This window comes from Metopolophium dirhodum, chromosome 8, assembly GCF_019925205.1.
Source record: "Metopolophium dirhodum isolate CAU chromosome 8, ASM1992520v1, whole genome shotgun sequence".
NCBI lineage: Eukaryota > Metazoa > Arthropoda > Insecta > Hemiptera > Aphididae > Metopolophium > Metopolophium dirhodum.
The window spans coordinates 4,583,041-4,605,281 of NC_083567.1; the positions used below are offsets into that span (position 1 = coordinate 4,583,041).

Consider the following 22,241-nt stretch of genomic DNA (forward strand, 5'->3'; position numbering starts at 1 on the left):
TAAAAACAATTTCAAAAAATCAGCAATCAAATACGAGTACTAAAAAAACGTCTTAAAATCTGTGACGATGTTTGACAAATGTAAATGGTTTTATTTAAACTAAGACTTGGTAATTAATGGTCATTGTTCTCACAGCAATGATACTACTCGAAGTCTGATTTGTTTCTTTGTGTTCTTTTGACCGCTGTCACATATACTGATTAATGGTCTGGTGTTATATCATCGCTCGTTAATATTTTTGTATTGACTCGAGGAAAAAAATCAATTCAAATTAATTAATTGGCCACGTTTTGGTTTATTGGGCTGCGTATTATTTCGTTTTATAAAGATAACTACCAACACTTGTTTCCAGTGTGGATTCTACATTTAAAGCAGAGAACGCTTTTAGTTTTTTTTTATCGTTGCGAATAAAAGAAAATGTTCTTAAAAAAACGGTATAGAACGAGGAGTATATTAAATGACCGGTTCTTGACTAAATCTGCACCGTCCAGAGATAAGAAACTAATAACTTATCATTGTTTTTTAATCCAAAAAGTGGCCCCAATGTGTACCAATCATTGTTTATAGAAAGACGAACAATAGGAACTTACAAAACAATAAACGTTGATTAATGTTTTGTATAATTATATTTACACGTAGATATTAATATTTTATTTTTAAGAGGTTGTTTCTAGGACTATTATATTATTATATGTGTTGATGAAAATTAATAAAAGTAATAATTTGAACGTAGTCATGCCTTAATGTGATTGTGAATTTCTAAGTATTAAAATCCTAATTGTATATTTCGTTAGTTTGAATTATATAAAAATTATATTGGTAGTTAGAAGTCACACATTTATAGTTACTTAAACTCTTAAACAAAAATATTAGCTATAATGATTTTAAAAATGTTAAATAATGATAAGTTCCATAATATTATATATGTATACAATATATACCTATATTATAATTTTAAAAGTTATAATATGTATAAATCTTTTACAGACCTTTTTTTATTTTAAAATTAAAAACTGCAAATTAAATTTTAATAAGTTAATTGTGATTTTATTGTTATTTGTAAAACTATTCAATTGCTTAACTAAGCATCACTTTTTAAAAATTGAAAATTATTCTATTGGTCTGTAAGACATTTTTGGAACATTTTTAATTACCACATAAAATTAACTAAAAAAAACCCATCATAAATAGATTTTTTTTTAATTCGGAATCTATGATTATACATTATAGTAATTTATCTTCGATTTACTATCTATATCGTTTTATATTTTTAGTCTTTACCAACATTTATTAACATTAATTATTATTGGACGATAACTATTTTACAGGACAAATGGAAAAACCAATTGACCTCTAGTTCTTAGGACCGTTAATTATTATATGAATATTTAAAATTATTTTTAAGTTTGCTTTCGTTGGACTGCAATAATTCAGGAAATTCTGGATATTCTGGAAACTACTATAAAACTATAGTTTTGAATTCACATAAATTATTCATATGATTTACATGGTAGGTACGTCAGCACAAATACGCATGAATACGAATGGAAATAATTATAGACCCGGAAAATCTAAGTTTGATTGGTTCCCTCAGTAACCGATAACCATATCTCTAAGGACATTTTGAATATTATATTTCTTTTAAAAGCTACAGCTGGGTAGTCCATAGGGAATAAGTCTGTCTTACCAGTAGCCTAATCTACCCACCGGTGACCCTCATAAAATATACAAATAAAAAAAAATTCAATAATTTTCGGTCATTATATTTTTTTTTATCAATATTAATATTACTGAAATATGTATAGTATAAAATAACTGACATTTATGTTTAGAAATGGGATTCTCTGACCTACATACTCATCAGGTTACCAAAAGTAAAAACTTTATAAAATTATGCGTTAGGCATTGCGTTAAACTTTCAATGAAGAATCATTTATAGGGTACATTAAAATGATGCATTATATTTGTATCTTACGAGTACCTAAAACTATATTTTTTTCCCGTGTTATCTTAGAAAAGTAACATTTTATGTCCTCACAAAAAAGTTTGAAATTTCTAAATTATAAATTCTTTTAAATAAGTGCTATAAAATATTATAACAGAGTCGTTCACCAAACATGCTCATGCCCATGTTTTCCTTTAATAACGAGTTTGTTCGAATTTTAATTTTTATACCATTTCAGAAATGTCCTGTGGCGATACCAACTTATTTTTTTCCCACGAGAATCACCCTTTTTCTTAGAAACTGTTCATCAGCTGACTTTTTTGAAAATGTTGAAGTATCCACATTGATATTTGAAAGAATAATTTTAGAGTTTTTTTTTAACTTAATGTACTATGATTTATAATAGTAGTAGTTTAATAACAGATTCAAGATGATGACTTTGGAAGGTATGGATGTTATGAATTGATTAGAACACTGAAGTAATTACAATATTGATCTATTAACAATTTTATAGTTTTTGAAAAAAGTCTGGGTATTATAAATACCTACTACATTTTATATTACATCAGCCATTTAATATTATTTTAAAACTATGTTAAGGACTATAATATTATCCTTATTAATATACATTTTAACAACTCGCAGACTATTCGATCGAATTTTGCAGATATAAACATAAACATAGAAAATTAAAAATAAAACACCTGTTTAATAATTTGTAATAAAAAAAAACCTAATATAATTATTTTTAAATTAATAACTAGTTTTGCTGAATCAGTACCATATTATGACGTATCATTATAATATAATTCGTTAATAAATTAAAAGTTAATATCAATTAAAACGATTATTATTGCTTTCATTTTCATTAAGTGGTATTATCATGTATGTATCTATGTAAGCCATCTATTTCGTATCTATGTGATTTTTAACTGTGCCAGTGATTGGAAATAATGACAAAATACATAGTATTATTACATACACACAATTTATTATGTAATGTATTGAAAGAAAAAATAATCAAACATCATGAACTTGTATTGATATTAATACTATCTGGTACCTAATAACATAATAAACTAATGATTTAACATAACCTATTGGTTATTACCAAGTATTATAATAATATGTAGGTAAACACTGAACAGATATTTAATTGTTTTACTTAAGTATGCGAATAATTCGTGTAACTGTATTAGAAGATACTTCAAACACTGTTAACAGTAATAATAAATATATCGTATATGCATATATTTACATATTATATATGAATATCAGAATATATAATATTAGGTTCTGAATACTAATTAGGTAATGATTAAATAATGTAATATATATTGTACGTTTGTACTAGTTGAAGCACTAAATAAACGTAAGTAGTATAACTTGCACGTTCAATCGATTTATAAGTTTATCTAATATGTCCTTAATATTTGATACACTGAACAATTGCAATCAATGTATATGTAACCAAAGAAGACAATAATACTTAACACAGAGGTAAACAATTTACTGACATAAAATAGTAACTTACACAATATCTGCTATAGTAATAACTAATAATTGTACCTAATCATTTTTTTAATATTTATATTTATTAATTTAGCATTCATCTTACATCACAAATATAAAATAATATTAGGTTTAAATGATAATTTATATTTGCGTGTTATTACAATTTGTAACCGCAGAAATTATTATTTATTTTCATAACCCAATCCTATAACAATTATGACCAGTACTGTCTCTAAAAAAAAATAAAAAATGTAAATTAATGAAAAAAATATACGTTTCAAAATGCATAAAATATTAAATTTTAACACGGCGTCTTAGATAGGCAATTCTGCTACACTTTTAACATAAATTATTCATTCTTCGGGTATTTTGGTGGTTATAACTTATATTATTATAATATTATGTATAATATAACTAGCTGATCCCACGCACTTCTTTGCCCGTAAAAAATGTGAATTCTTAAAAAAAATATGATTGTTCAACTACTTTTGGGTGTAACTCGCTGCAGTAAGTGCAACTCAGACACCTTGGTAGGCAATCCGCCTACATCAGATCGCAGAAAATGTGTGACAGTATTGAGTATATCAAGTAGGCAATCCACCTGCTATAAGTGCAACTCAGTCCTCTTGATAGGTAATATGTGAAAATTCTATGCGATGCATGCTTGTACCTGATCTGCTAGAATAACCAATGGCAACCGATAAAAAATAAATACTGATTTTTCTACTAATTATTTCTCCTATAACCAATAGCAACCATTTATTAAAATTGCCGTCTTAAATCTCAAAATCCCTGTTTTAGTGCCTCATCGGGTTGGGTCTATTGGGTGCAATCGTGATTTCAAACCATTCAAGGACCCACTTAAGCATACACAAAAAAAGTCATCAAAATCGGTGCAGCCGTTTAGGAGGAATTTGAATACTTACAATCAGACAGAAGAAATATTATATAATATAATATTCAGATATTGTAATAAAATACGTAAAATATTAGTAAGGTAAGTACCAAATCGTTAATTTTTATCCAAAAAAATTAATGTATGCACAGCTCTGAAATTTATGAAATAACATACGTCATAAATAATATGCAATATACCTACATAGTATAATATTTAATCCAACTGAATCAAACTTTGAAGTATTTATTATGACTTGCGATTTAAGGAAATATATAACCTTTAAGTTATGACTTATTAGTTATGAATTATGACGGTAGTCCAAAAATAATAAACATGCAATCTAAGGTGTATTGTTAATAAATACAATTGTTTTTTAAGAATACAAAGTTTTTGTACAAACAAAAAAATTGAGCTATTTGCTCATCGCGGTTTGATTATACTAAAAAAATGAGTTTAAATGTATTTGCTAATGTGATGATGATTAATAAGTTGTTTCTCGAGTGAATTTAACTTTAGAAGTGAAAATAAGATAAAAACTTTACATATCTTATATGTATATGATGTTCTAAAATATAATAGCTTATTGTTTGATTTTCACCAATTAAAATAATGGCAGTCAGTGCAAAAGTTTTTAGCGTAGTAGAAACGTATTTACTCGAACAATTCATTTTTGAATTTACATAACATATTTTATTTTTTAACATTATTAACAACCTATGTAATATAATTTTACTATACATTATATTCTGCAAATCGTGTGCATTTCAAACCTTTGTACGTTTAAGAAAGTACAAAACACATTGTGTTTACAGTAGGTAATCATAAAACAATACGTTTGAAAACAAATAAAAATATAAAATACCGTAAAACAAATGTAGTAACATTATATTTTGTTGTTATGACTGTATCGTGTCGACATCACATTTAGTCGTAAGAAAATAATGCCGATGCCAAGAAAGATAAGTGATGTACATGTTCTTATAATGAGGTGGTGAGGATATAATTAATGATTTTGGTAGCTATAATTATTATTAAATTTTAAATCATCGTTCTGTGAACGATTTGTTACCTATTAGAAACCAAATCGCCTCCACTACATTCTTACCGCAAGTACACAAAATAATATAGGCGTATTATACATAACCTTTTAAGGTTACTTAGCACAACGCTCTCGCGTTATATATATACCAGGTATATGGTTATTCATTCGAACAACGTCAAAACAGCGATTACAATATGAAGGTTTCTAGCCATTCATCATCATAATGCGTTACAGGACAGGTAAGTAGTTTTATACCCGTAACTCGAGGAGAACAATATGTTACTTATATAATGCATCGTACCTACATATCATAAACATAATAATATTATAGTGCTAATGCAAAGGCCGAAATAAAAATATATTATATATTAATAAACATTATATTATTATATTTGTATACGGGTAGGTACGTTATTTCTACAAAATAATAATAATAATATGAAATAATCGCGTTAAATACATGTACATCACTACGCGAGCTGTAGTACAACACGTCACGATGACGTGTAAATTAAATTTGTACCTATATCCTGCTAACACCTCGACGTGCATCTTTTTCGTCGTCATTTTAGTATAATTAATTTTAAGAATATGTAGTAGTTGTAGGTCTCGATATTTTATAATAATATTATTATGATAAATTGTTATAAATTATTATCATATATTACGGGAACCCGCGCGTGCGGTATAATGTAAGTGGCAGTATAAAACGAAATGATTATTTAGTGTGAACGTATCTATTTACAGATCGTTTATCATCGGCGAAGATTGATTTCGGTTAGATTTCCACTTTAGGTCGTTCGGATATATGTATATATAATATACATATATATATTATATAGATAGATATATACGGTTCGTTCAAATAGACACGTATAGTAAATTTATCAAAAAAAAAAACCAACACAACACAAATAGTTTATCGCTATGTTTTAGAGTCCGGTTACACACCCTGTGTCTTGTACCGCGACGGTCAGAGAGAGGATATAATATACAAGTATATATATATATTTTATGTTATACTCTTGGAATCAGTTTACTCGTCACCCGTGTAGGCACCTTATATACGCACAGCTTCGAGTGTAGTTGTTGTATATCGCCATCACGTGCGACGATAATCATTCGAAAATGAAGCACGCCGGAAGTGGCGAGGAGGAGAGCGTAAATAAAATAAAGCCACAACATCGATATCAATTTGGGTTATTTCCGGTAGTTCCGTTTTGCGCGTCCTATACGACCGTAGAGGCGCTCCCTCTAAACTCGGTCCATTTTCGGCACACAACCCGTATACATTTTACCCTCTTGCCCAAGACTGTCCAATTTCACTTATATCGATCGCGCGCAGTAGAAAGCCTCGCCGGCCTCTTGTGTGTTCATAGGAACCGTAAATTGCTGCCTGTAGTGGTGTTGGTGGTGGTGGTGGTGGTGGTGGTGGCGGTGGTGTACTTCATTTTACTGGTATAATATAGTTGTAGTGCTACCGTAAGGTTCTCATCAGTGTTATACCCAACTTGAGTTTTCACCGCCTCGCGGCAAATAGGATTCCGTGACATCTTTACGTGTTTTGTTTCTCCGGATAAATTTTCATTACCGTTTCAGAGTGGACTTGGATAACGTTTTGCATTTTTATCCCGTGGAAAATCGCGTTATCAAATATTATTTTATATTTATATAGCCGAATTCTTCTACTCCAAGTGGCCCTAATAATAATTATCAAATAATAATATGCTGTTTATTTGTTTTCGGTACCTACCAGCCATATATTTTTTATCCATACAATTCTATTTTAAAATCAATATTGAAAAAATAAATAATAATTACACTTTATTCACAGTAAACACACAAAAGTTTGGTTATATACTTACCGAATGTTCAAAAACTTTGGAAACGGTCATAAGACGACTAATAATTAGGACTGATAAACGATAATATGATATAAATAATAATTTTCCTTATAAATGCGCAGCAGTTTTATCTGTTATTGGTGTAAAAAGGCACTATAGGTATAAAAATATGCAAACAGTCATTAAAGCGTTTCCACTGTTTTTGAATACCCTGTATATATTATAATAGGTAGGTACATTATATAATATTTCAATAAAGTGAATTCAGATTTAATTGAATCCGTTATAATTCAGTCTATTGTCGTGCATTTGCCACATAATTACAAAACTATATTTTCTAGGCACACTAGGCAGTCTAATACATATCGTAGATTAATTTATTATTGTAATGAATACGTGAAACCGTTGACTTTAGGAGTTTCTAAATTCAATGCATTGTATCAAAAATATCTCTCTAATGCTTTAATCCTGTACTATACATACCATCAAATTTAAATAAAAAGTTAACAAAAATCCTTTAAGCTCCCGCAGTATCTACCCTAGAGATGCATTCTTAAACAAATACTAATGTTATATATTTTAAAAAACAGATATATACACGTCATGTTATATTTTTTAACTTCCGTGTACTCGGATGGGTACCTGGTTTTTCAGTAAAATTCTTATTAAATATTAATAAAAACATTAATATTACTGTTGGAAATCCTCAATATTAGGTCAAGATTTTAGTTATTAATAGGTAATAAAATTGTAATTCACAGTGAAAAAATTGTAAGTAGTTTTGTTTGGAGAGTGTCCATTATCAAACACAAATATTTAATTAATAACAAAAACACTAAGTTCCAAACGTAATGGTTTAGCTATAGAATATAATATATGCTTTCTCGAGTAGTTGTATAAAAACGGCCAGTATCAAAATACTGTGTTTAAAATATGTAATAAGAAATTAAAAACTGAAATAGGTAGGTAGGTTTAACAACATAAAAATATCACGAACAATTATGGGGAAACTAAGCATGTTTATAAAAATAAAACTAAACGTTTTCCAACATATCGATGTTCTCCAACAACGTGATTAGACCTTGTCAACCAGTGTCAAGCCATACGCGTCTCATTAATATTATTGTTCGACCTATTTTTTTTACCATGATTTATTTCATTTAAATTATGATTAAATATTAATAACAAAAATACTTAAGAAAAACACTAGGACAAACGCCTAGTTTTAAATTATGTAACCGCAGTGATGACAAATATATTAATCTTATTATGTTCAAATATTCTATTTTAATCTTATTCTTAAATAAAAACCATAAATTATTCAATAACTATATGCAAATTAAAAATACGATAAGTATAATTTTATTTTAGTAGCGTATTATAATGTGCAACTAGTGACTCCGGAGTTATAGATAACTGTGTGTATAATAGAAACCTATATAGATTTGTTCAAACGTGATTTCATAATACGCGATTATGTTATGCGAGTACAATATTAATAATAATAATAATAATAGTAATTTAAATTCGATATTGCCATGTATTGTTCAGTATATTATTATGATAATTTATACAAACCAAAACCTATTCACTATTAATTCTGAATTCAATACTAATATCGTGTATATTGCACACATAATATGGGATCACATTTAAACATTTAACACAGAATAGATTATCAATAATATGATTAAAAATATTTATTTAAGAGTTTATCGTTTGCATTATATCTATAAAATAACAAGTAAACATCAATAATACATTTTTAAAAATAAAGCAAAATAACAAATTTGTATAAAAATAAAATTGCTCAACCCGCCCTGATTAATAAATTTAGTTTTCTCAGCGAGGGACAGTCGATGAATATTCAGGTCATATTTAATTGGATTTGAAAGCCCTTTTAAGTTGTGAAAGTGCACGAATGCTTCCAGCTATCGACGTTATTAAATCCGCTTCGTTTTCCGGACACCCCAAACCGAACATTAATGGTTCTACATACACTTTTCCACCTATTTGTAAGTATAAAATCTATTAAAACTTTTCACTTAAAAATAAATGTAGTGTAACTCTCTAGAACTAAGGTACTATTATTCATTACATTAAAACGTATCACTAAACATGTTCGACTAATTTTTATTAAGAGGACGCCACAACCCCGTGTGTTATCTCCGTAACGTACAACATGACAAATTGTATACGTCTACAATAATTCATTTTACTGTTATTTTTAAAACTAGCGTGAACTGACCTATTATAAACTTTAAAGGTAAAATTATTATCTATGCGGTATTTGTTAATATTTTAATTTTAAAACAAGTTATCATTTTAAAATTAAGAAAAATGTACAGTTTTAAAATATCCACGACTTGCTTCATAATTGATATATAAATATAAACCTCCCAAGTTCCATAAATAATAATCTCACCTTTAAATTGTATGGTCAATTCCCTTTAGTTTTAATAACAACAGTGTACAATTATTGTGAGCGTAAAATTGTCCTTGTTGAACGTTTGTAAGACGGAGACAACACATGCTGGTATAGCGTGCTCTTAGTTCAATAAAATTTATTTTTTATCATTAGTTTGATTTATTATTGACCATATTTTTAACTGATTAAAATATAATGCCTTTCCATTATAACAAAACTCAAATCATTAAAATAATATGTAAACATATTTTACGTATAGCTGGTTATTAATTATTTGTATATAACATATTTTTTGTCACGCCTGCGCCGAAAGTTTGGTTTTCAATAGCGGTTGAAGCATTGGAAAACGTATTTTTTCCATTCAGCGGGCGGTAAAGTGGGAATCCCTAAAAGTGCCGGGTGGTAAAGTGGAAATCCCCAAAAGTGCTCGGCGCACATGTCACGCACGTATCCCTTGCACAACCCGACACTGAATCTATACCACGGTCATCGGTCCTTACAAAACATAAACTTTTGGTTACATCTTATAACATCCATGCGTAACGCTTAAAATAAATGAAACCAAATCGTTTATTTCATAAAAAATTATTGTCGTATAATTAAAGTCTAGTTGTTCCATAGATCCCTGCATTACCTTTTCCGTGATAGATGAATGCGGAGGCGTGACAAAAAATAGTATGTGTGTCTCATGCGGGAAGGCAATTTCAGTCTTGGGCAAAATGCCGCACGCGTCGCTTGTGACTGAAATAGCTCACTTCCCGCCCTTGCCACACAATATACTATTGTATTCAAAATAAGATGAGGTCATATTCATATTATGATGATAAATTAATTTCATCATAAGGAGAAAGTACAATACATTTTTCTATTGGAAAATTGAGACAATAAGTTCATATATTTTATGGAATATATATTATTATTTTAAACTAAATAAAACACTCTGGAAAATAATAAGTTCGGATGATGTGGAAGTACGTTAAACCAATGACTCAAACTGAAAATTTGGAAAAACTTATTAGTTATTTAACACAAGAAAACGTTTTGAAAAGAAAAAAGTAGGTACTAAGAGATAGAGCGTAGTGTGAAGACAGAATACCTGCGCCTTTTAAAATGCAAGAAAGATAAAACGGTGAGTGAATATTTTATTCAAAAAGGGCATGGCTCCGAAAAATATGAATATCAATGACGTAGTTCAATTAATCAAACAAGTAAAACGACAAATAAATAATTGATGAACAATTATTTAACGATTCTTAATTATTACTACTAATTATTATTACTAAATTATTTCATCGAGTACCAAATTAACGTTGTTACCTAACATATATCATGATATACTGTATAATAAATACATTACACATTGTTCATTTCTCAACATTTCAACATCACACATTGCATGGTAGCTAACACATTTTTAAATGGAGCCGTAAATTAATATAATACCTGTGAATGAAACGGGGAAAAAAATGTAATAATAATAAAATTATGTTTTGCACAGACATATTTTGAGCGGACAGTGGTTTTTATAATATATAACGAAGTAACGTCATAATTTAATACAGCATTTGCCTGCTGTTTTGCTCAGCTTGTCACATATATACATTATACACATTACGAAAATGCAAACGTAACAGTGCGAGTTTTAAAACATCATCAACAAATAATAATTCCAACCCTAACATGACCGAAGAATTCAGTTTTAAAATATATCATAAAGTAAAATTACATTTAAATTACCATGTTATTCCAAGGAACGAAAAGCACAGATCGCCAAAAACAAGTGAACTTTAACGACTTCAAACTTAATCGGGACGTATCTCAAATTTTTAATTAATTGCCAGCTGTGATCATAACACATCGTAAATAAGATGTAACATTGGAAAAATATTCACTCATTTCGTACCTAATTAATATAATACCCGTGAATGAAATGGAAAAATTTTTTTAATTAAACTATGTTTCGTGTATACATATTTTTGGCGGACAGTGGTTTTTAAAATACAACGATGTAATTACGAGTTTACGATATAATGTAATACAGAACTTGCTGGTTGTTTAGCTCAATGTTTATTATAATATATGCACATTACGACAGTGCGAGTTGTAAAACATCATCAAAAAATAATAATTCTAACCCTAAACTGACCGAAGAAGTCCGTTTTTAAAATATGTAAAGTAAAATTACATTTGAATTATCATATAATTCCAAGGCACGAACATCTCAGATCGTCAAAAACAAGTGAACCTTATACACTTTGAACTTAATCGGGACATAACTCAAATTATTAATTAACTGGCAGCTGTAAAAATAACATATAGTTAATAAGATTAACACCGGAAAAACGTTAATTCATAATTAATATCTCGACTGTTTCTTAGTATGAACACGTTAAAAAATCCGTTAATGGTTTTCAACTGATTTGCTCATCGTCTTTATCATACGATTAATACATTGCTAATAATTAATAGAATAGCTGTCAATTCCCTTACTTCAATTATTATCTTTTATAAATTCTTGCGTTGAGAATATTTTTGAAAAAAATTGAATTCACTTATTCAAAGTGAACCCGCGTGCAAACATAATATATTATTATGAGAAAAACTGTTGTTCTACATATTTTACTATATTCTCCTCTTCGACCTTTGAGATTTTATGCGTTTGCTGATATAGGAGTATTTTTCCTTATAGTAATAATTATCGATAGTTATTCCTCTCAATTAAATTATTTGCGCGTTTGTTAATTTTACAATCAGTGTAAATTCGTTTTTTTGTATTTTAACATAATAGTATGTTTTTTTGGACTGGATACAAGATTAGTTTGTTTCTGACCGATTTTTCGTAAGGGTTTCATTGTTGGGGTTACTTATTAACAAAAATACATATTTTTTACGATTCATAGATTTTCCTAGTAGAGGAACACTATAGAGTAGCGTGGTATAGTTTTTATTTATTTACTACTTTCCATTCAAAACACTCTGTCAGAGGAAGAACTATATATTATATTATCAATAACAACGATTAGTAAATGTGTTATTAGACAGTAAGTGGATGTGAACATAACTAGCAGTAAACACAGCTGCAGACACACACCGGGAAGCCGTCCCATCAAATCTGCTACAGGTGGATTGCCCGCCAAAATCAATTTTCCCACGAAAGGATTAGGTAAGTACAGCACCTAAACCATTTTGTCCATTAAGCTTAGTGTAGTTATACCGTATAGGCGGATTGCTCAGTCAGGTTCGATTTTCCCAAACCAGGTGGCACCGAGCTCAATATAATATAATTGTACCAAACCTATTTACCCGAAACTGCGACTTTCTCACCCGACTCATCGCAGTATTTAAACAAATGACAAAGAATTTTTACAATGCAATCACTGCACACAGTTTCATATCAAAAATGGATAGTAATATAGTCCGTGGCTTAGATAGGTCCAATGATCCACTGCATAGAGTTTCTAAATGAATATTAACTGTTTTTGAACAGTTTTCCCTGTAACTCCATCCTATAGACACATGGGCGAATAAGCCTTCAACTGGGCCTATTGAAAACTTGAAACTGGGAATTTCCCGATGCCCCCCTCCCCTCTACCACACGGTATTTGGGAGAATGGGGCCCTTTTTCATCGTTTGTCGGTATAACGACTTGTAGGGCTTGATGGTAGAATATACGGACATAATAATATAATTAATATGGTGTATGAATTTTAGTAACTACGAAACCTGCACGAACATATGAGCATAATAAATTATTAATTAATATAATACAATATAAATTATAGGAAACATATTGAATTCGGTTTGATAATATTAAGGGGGTATGTAATTTGCACCAAAAACAAAAACAAAAAAAAACACAACACAAAAATTTAAGCGATGGAAGACATAAGTGCAAAAACGAGATTAGCAATTAATAATAACTCGTATCGTACAAAAGCGTTAATATCACAGATACCTGTGTGACAAATGTATTATCTGTATAACAATATAGCTTTAGAGATTTTGTGTTAGTAACATACTGGCAGTGTTACTTGAGCAAAAGTATTTGAGTAGGTATTACTTTAAAAAAAACAGTAATTTTCAAATACTTCAATAATTATTTTTAGTTTGTATTATATTTTTTATTTTACTTTTGATCAGGTAACATAAAAATAAAAATTTAGTATAATATGTTTAATACATGTTGTAATGATATATGTTTTTTTAATGTGTATCAACTACTTCGACGAATAAAACAGTTAAGTATTTTAAAGTTTCACCAAATGATGCGGTGTAAAATATTTTAATATATGCTCTATAAAATTAACGTAAAGCATGAAAATCGGTTCAGTTGATTTAAAAGGAAAATAAGTTTATACAAAATTTGAAAATATTTGAGAGTACCTATCTATGAATGCCTTCTTAAAGTATTTGTATTTGTATTCAAATATTTTTTTTTACGAGTATTTAAATACGTAAAATGGCCTATCCACCACTGTGGTTATCGATACGTCAACACAAAAGTGAAAAAATGGGCTATTCGCATCTCAAATCGCCATCAAAAGTGTTAAGAAGTAATTTTTGAAGGTATCCCCGCACGCACTGCAGAGTCAGCCGACCATAATATTACTATAATTTATCACAGCAAGTAACCCAAAAATGTGGTAAAAAAACAATGATAAAAAACGCTTGATCGACTGAATTAAATCTACTATATCATAATATTCAATACGAAATATAGGCACATAATATCATTTAACGAACCAATCTCTTATGACGCATGAGCTGTTTTCATACAATATTTAAGGTGGAAAACCTAATCAATCTCGTCGGATTTTTCAGTTGCTCGGCTGACCCTTGAACCATCACGTGCTATTATAATATGCGCCGTCATCTTCGATATTTTGAGATGTCATTCGCCAAGCAAATGCGATGGGATGACTCTTATGTGACGAATCAGTCGAAGACCCGACCCTGGAGAACATCTTTCCAAAGGAGCTCGTCTTGTGATATAAAAACCTGTCATGTTGATCAAATAACTTTTGAGTAAACGTGTTTTGCAAATTATGACATCGATTGACTCGCGAATAAAAACCTTAAACCTTTCACACAATAATTTTATCCGCAAGCTTCTACTGCAGCCCACATCGATTAGTCTTTCAGTTTTCTTCAAATAATTTATACATACGTTTCGATAATTATTAAAACAATTCAAGCTTTGCATAATAGTTCGTATATTTTGCACTTTCTACAGTAAACGTGATCATAATTATTAAAGAGTTGGCGCCCCAATGTGATTGAGTACACAAAAATACGCTCTACGGTAATAATGATCCTATTATGTAGAATCAACCAAATTTCATAATATTTTTTAACAAATATAGGGTAATATTCTACAGGCCACATCGAACTCCGTTTTTCAATATTTTAATCTCAAACTTTATAATATGTCTTCAAAAATAATACAATTTTAAACATTTTCTTACAAAATTATATTATACCATTATTTGAAATAAAATGGAAAATCGGAGTTAGGTGCGGCGATAGGAAGTCTTCTTCTTTTCAGATAAAAACATAGTTATCAAAATCCGACAATTCTACATGGCCTGAGATTTATTCCCGTGAAGTAATTTTTTCAATATAATACACCCTATCAACCCACCCCTCTCCCCCCTAAATAGGTATCGGGCCAGTGGCGTAAATTGGGTAGTGTAAATGTAGCACTTGCACGACTAGACATTTTATTGAGGTCTGAAGTATCAGAATAAAATTTTAAAAATTTGCAAACTATTTTGAGTTAAAAATTCATAAAAATGTTTATATTTAAATCTAAAAGTTGTAAGTTTAACACAAGATTCTACATAAGTTTTCCTACCTTTACAAAGAAATGTTGAGTGTTGGTGGGTGCTGAAATTAAAATATTTCTCTGTACTACCAGAAATTGAGGCCAATTTACGCCACTGTATTGGGCAGTAGATTAGTAGAAAAGTATTATAGTTACGGTAGCAACTAAAATACGAAATTTAATTTTCAAGTTTTATAGAATTGCCAAAAATTTTAAAACTATGACACCAGACCCCTTGCGATATAACATTATATTATTACGGTTGAATATTACAATATATCCATTATATACCAAAATATTTAAAAATGTAATACATTCCTAGGTATAAGTCGTATGCTTTTTAATTTGAACAAAAAATATTTGCGATATAATCAGTTTAATATTTTTTTAACACAGCCATCTATATAATATCAAACATTACATCGGTATAATGCACAGGTCTATTATCGAAAACTGGTAATAAAATCAATAGTATTAGAAAACATGCCAACATCGATGAATTATACCAGCGACTTTTTAGTAGTTTTTCTATATTATCTGTGGTATTTTTAGTAAGTACCTAACCCTAAGTACTATTTATAATTACATTTCTTTTTACAGTGCAAAATTCTTGAATGCTCTCTGATATTGGTACTAAAGCTTTTATAAGTTATTATAAGTATTTTTGTAATTATTTCGATTTTGACAGCTTTTAAAAAAATAAAATTTAAATTATCTATTTATTTTTTGACTCACTTCCCACAATAAGGGTTTATTGAACTCCGTCTCTCCATAACAACTATTTTGTATAATTCATCGTTCATCACTAATACCTTATTTTATTTAAATGTTAGACAAAAAATTTTAAATACAAAATATAATCAATAATAAAATATATTATTTAATTTTATATTTCCGGATATTATTTTGTGAAAATGATTTTGACCAAATAAAAAATGGAATTGGTATGTTAAAATAAAACCTTTACCAAATTTATTTATTTTTTTGTTTTACTCAAACGTAAGAGAATTATTGTAGTAAGTTAATAAAACTTTACTATCGTCGTCTAAAATAATTTTTCAACTATTTGCATGAGTTGAATTAGCACATACATATTTACTGGTATGCTGAATACTAATTTTATCATAATAGATCTCCATTATGATTTTTCGGGTGCATTAGTAGTCTGGCATTCAGCCCATAACATGATCCAGGTAAAATTTATTTAGATCTCTCTATATTTTGGTCCTACTTACTTTTAAAATTAATCTTAATGTACTCACCATTGCATAAATGACACTGGCATAACATCCCGTTCTAAGCGACTGAAAACAACAGCAAGATTGGAGAATGGCCATATTATAGTGAACAATGCAATTTGTTTCCTTTAAAATACACAATGGCTAAACATTACTCCGAGCAGCTGAATTGGTTCTGTAAAACAAAAATAAAATGTAAAAATATTATACAACTTGTTTAACATGTTTTACTATATTCACTAATTAAGATATTATATAAAGGAATAAACAAAATATTATGTCGACAATATTAAACGGTTTAAAATAAATGACTTTTGTTTACAGCTAAGATCAAATAATATTTTCTACATTCGTTGTACTGTAGCAGCGTACTTTATACCTGCAGGACCGTTTAGTGTAGTAGCTATTGTATAAATTATATTTCCATTGCTAGTCTGTCATATTATTATGATAAAGTCCCGGGGCTTAATGTAAACATAAATTGTTTTTAATAACTCTTAAATCTTTGAAACTCACTGTTGTTAGGTACTAGATTTAACGTACTCGTACTTTCATACATTGATTAAAATTTTAAAAATAATTAACTTTTAGGTGCTCTTTTTTTGTTTAAAGTGTTTGCAATTAAATTAGCATTTTGTAAAATCTACTATTCTATTGGTATTATTTACAATCCACACTTGTAGATAAATTAGTAAATTAGTAAACAAGGAAAAATAAAATGAGGTTCTTAATGACGCGTATAGAAGTTATACAGTCGTGATACCTGGGTTAAATGTTGATAAGAGTGAGTTACAAAAGGTCTCATAACCAATTATGTGTACACCTACAATTTGAGTTATGTATTCTCAATTTTCAAACAAAACAATATAGAGTATTCTATAATTATTATGAATATTAGATCATAAAAAAAACTCCTAATTCTATGATTACGGCTTAATGAAGATAACTTTATTCATCGACTAATTTTTCCCCTTAAATATATTATGTTTGGAATTATAGTATTTATTTATTTATTTATTTATAAACGCCAATTTGCAATTTTATGATTATATTTGAAATTTCATATATTAGTAGGTAGTAAATGTTTATAACACACAGTAAAACAGAACATTATAGAAAATATAACTCAATATAAACATAATAGTAATATACGTATAGTGATATAGTACAGCAAACTTATAACTGTATAGTTATAAGAAATCACTCCATCGTTCAAGTACCACCCCACAACACATCCTATGGACACAATCATCCCTTACATAGAATGCTCCGTAAACTAAATAATGTTAATTTTGATTTTAATATTTAATAAATGTATATTTTGATTTTAATATTTAATAAATGTATATTTATTAAATATTAAAATTAAAATTAACATTATTTAGTTTACGGAGCATTCTATGTAAGGGATGATTGTGTCCATAGGATGTGTTGTGGGTTGGTACTTGAAAGATGGATTGATTTCTGGAGAAGAAGGAAAGGATACGAATCATATTATATTGGTATTTGTTCATATTATACAAAATACATAAATAGACAGAAATTAGCAATACAATAATGTATTGTTTGATTAATAATTTATATTTTGCAGTAAGTACATAACGAATAGTGTCAAAAGCACAGAAAATTGAATTAGTTTTCATTAAGTCATCAATTAAATTCCTACAGTAATTTTCATAATATTTATTTTATTGTATAATAATCATATAAAATTAATTTCAAAAGTCAGTTATTTTTTTTTTTATGAATTTTGTATATTATTCACACCTGAATGAATATTTTTAATCTATTGAATACAATATTGTATTGTTAACTAATACATTAATATTATTGTATTATTATTAACTTTTAAAAGTTAAAATGTACTTGATAATATATTTTTTATGCTAACCATTATTTAAGTTTGAACGTGAATAATTTCCAAAATTTAAAAAAAAAATCACATTTCTAGAATAAAAGTATAAACCGTACCAATTACACAACGATCGCCAACCAATACATATGTTTAATGTTTATTTTAAGATTACTCAATTTATAAACTACTCGTGAAAAAACAAATAACAATATTTATATATTTATGATTTAATGATTTATAGCTCATGCAAAAGTTTTTGTTTAGCATTCTCAGAAAAAAATGTTCAAAATTGTATTAAATATGAAAAGAAAAATCGTGATACATATATATTATATGTTTATATTTTTTTTACATTTACTCAGCGTAGATTCCAGTTTGATTACTTATATTTTACCACGGGTTAAGAGAAATCGATTTTTAATTCTTACGCATAATTTTTAATAACTTATAAAATTATTTATAGCATGTCAAGTTCCCAAATCAGATTTAATATAAAAGACATGTAATAAATTTTCTCTTGGGAGAGCCGTTTAATGTCAGGCCCCAAACAGTGAAGTTTTGAGAGTTTGATTTCCACAAAGACACGAAGTATTAAATAATATTATCAAAGACATCAATATCATCATGACTTGATCCCAAAGAAACGACACTTAAGTTTATAATACAGACCCTCTCCCCAAATTGTAGTCAAAAACTATAATTCTTGATATTTATATTTCACGTACCTTTTTTTTCGGAGAGAAGAAAATCAATTTATACACCACACATGCACAATAAGTTATAATAAAATCAAAATACATTCGTAACGTGAATCCCGTGATAGGAGAAGTCACCCATTCATTCACCACGTATAAATTTAGAGTTAATAGGTATATTATATCTAGGAGTAGAAGTGAGGATACAAATTTGTATTTATTTTGTCATAAGAGACAACAAGTGTCACGATTCCATTTTTTTTTTATCTGCGAGTGGGCTCATCAAGGAAACGATTTAAAGGCATAATTTGAATTATGGGGTTAATGGTCAATGTATAAGTTTTATGTAAAATCCCTGATAATGTAGTTTCGCAAGCTAATTTGCAATTTTTATTTGTAGGTCGACGTGTAGGGCTTGGTTCATTCGTTCTATACCCGGGGGTATGTGTGGGTACCAGTGGTAATGCGATGAGTAATATTTTGAAACGCTTGAATGGCACCAACGTTTGGGGGTATTGCCGGTCCCCAGATTTGAATACCACAGGATCAGAGTGGTTACTATAAATATAATATATTTGTTGTACCTATAATAATTATATTTTACCGAGTTCCAACTATCACGATATAGCTCTAAAAAAAAACTGAGATCATCAAAGCCAGCTGCCAAATTCGAAAACAAAAAATTAATTTTTAAAAGGCAGTTTATACTGCACTACTTATGTATATTATAACATGGCGCATTCAAACCAAACAATACCAAGGTGACCGAGTGGTCGACTAGTTTACGTAGCACGTGTGCAGATTGATCATGATTGGCTAATAATAAATATATGTATGTATGATTGCGTATTGGTCTTATATTCTTATCCATCAAACAATGATAGTATGTATGAACGATGGCTGGTAGTGTTAGATACTATTAGAGTTATTATTGACTTTTGACTTTATTTGTATATTATACAATACATTTTGGAATGTTTAATAATATTATTCTTCTAAATAATTGTAATTTCGAATTGTTAATGAATTTACTCAAATTATTATTTGTTGTAGAGTATAGAGAATAGGGATATTAATTTATGCACCTTTACAATGATATTAAAAAATAATCGATCTTAAAATATTATATTTATTGATCTATATTATCTATATTTTTTATTATTATTTTATTTAATAGTTTGAAATTTAAATTTAAATGTACACTTGACTTATTTTAATATCAACAATATACTTTTAATTTAGTGTTAATATATATTGAATAGATTACGTCGTGATAAATAATATGAATTTACTTAAGTTTCAACCCGTGTCCCCTATTATGATAGCTATTAATATAAACAGTTTTGCATATAAATATTATCAGTTTAATTTTAATGTGAATGTAATAACTATATTTAAAACAAAATATAAAGTAAGTACAAAAATAAGTGTGTGTGCAAACACACGCGGATAGAGTAAAACACTTCTTTCGTAGTTTCGTAGTTTTTAGTGATACCTGGGGTTTTTTGAAAATAAACAATCTCGTAGGACATAGATGAACTGATAGGATTTTGAGTCAAGTTCGTGGTACAACAAAATAATTTATTTCTTTGATTATTTTTATTTTTAATAATATGCGTAGGTACCTATATAAATTAAATTAACTTACAGTATGTTATATTAAAACGACGCTCCGCCTCACTATTCCCATAGGTTATAAGATATTTTATATATGACTATTCCACACTAATTATTAAAATTTAAAATATATTTGAATAATAATACATATTATTATACCTATCCATGATAGTAATCAAAATATGGACTACGCTTAGAGTGACCATTTTGAGAAAAATAAAATTATTATTCAGATTTGGTTGGTACCACCGACCATTTTGTGTTGAGAGCATAAATTCCTCTCCGTAAAGAAATTTCACTTTAATAAGTAATAACGTATCTAAGTACCTACAGTATAAAAGTGTACCAAACTACTCGTGTTTTGAAAATCTAAAATTCATGCATTGCGTCATATTGACTACCTATATAATAAAATTGCAAAGATGTGCCGTAGAGATAATTATAAAATAAATTTTGTGTGCACAATGGAATAAAATAATATATTTGAGAAAGAATAAAATCGAAAATAGTAATAGATAGAATCAATACGAAAATGTAAAAATAAAATGAGCTTTTGTACTATTAAAACTTCAAACACATCTTTCAATTTATTATAATATAAATAAATTAAATAAAAAGTGACGAAGGGAAGATTACTGATAAAGACGGTTCAAACACAGTATATTGACCCAAACTTTATTTTTTGAGGGAAAGAGCACGATTAGTTTTAAAAGTATCGTATTATTGTTATAATCATAGTTAAATATACGGAGTCACGAAGTCATATAACCGTTAAATATATATACAAATATATATCATACAACATAATTGTATAAGGAAGATAAAGTGGTAAGCCAACAATAATAGTAAATAATTCCATCTATACAGTGTCCATGCACTGGAGGCTAAATGTGTAGAAAATAGTTAATTTGGAAATGGTCAGTTTGATTGGTTGCTGGAGAAAATAAATAATGAAAATTATGTTAAAAATAAAGTTTAGAATCATGATAACAGTTTGCAATTACTATAAAAAAAACCCAATTTTAAGTTTAAATATAAATATGTAATTTAAAATCTTTCAAAAATGTACGATAATTTAATTATTTAAATAAAAAATAAAAACCATGTTAACATGTATTAGTAATTTTATTAGTGGGGGACGGAGTGGCCGACCCGAGTTCGATACCTTGGCCGCGGGCGGCATTTTTCTTCAGGCAAGTCACGGTGTCCGAAGAACAAGTGCCGCCATCCCCCCACCCGGGGCACGGCAGAAACCAACGGGTGCCCCATTAGAAATTCTGCCAAACACAACACACACGTGTACCAACCTACCCAATTCAAAAACCTACAGTGCCCTCCCC

At 28.6% G+C, this 22,241-nt stretch overlaps 1 protein-coding gene across 2 annotated transcripts in view; it reads right to left on the reverse strand.

The window, feature by feature from the left end:
* LOC132950908 (uncharacterized) overlaps window positions 1-22,241 on the reverse strand; it is a 164,916-nt gene that overhangs the window by 110,060 nt on the left and 32,615 nt on the right. For both annotated transcript variants that reach the window (XM_061022524.1, XM_061022525.1), the window contains exon 2: window positions 16,759-16,909. In XM_061022524.1, coding sequence (XP_060878507.1) covers window positions 16,759-16,833 — 75 coding nt within the window. In that variant the 5' untranslated portion in view covers window positions 16,834-16,909. The remainder of the gene's footprint in view (window positions 1-16,758; window positions 16,910-22,241) is intronic.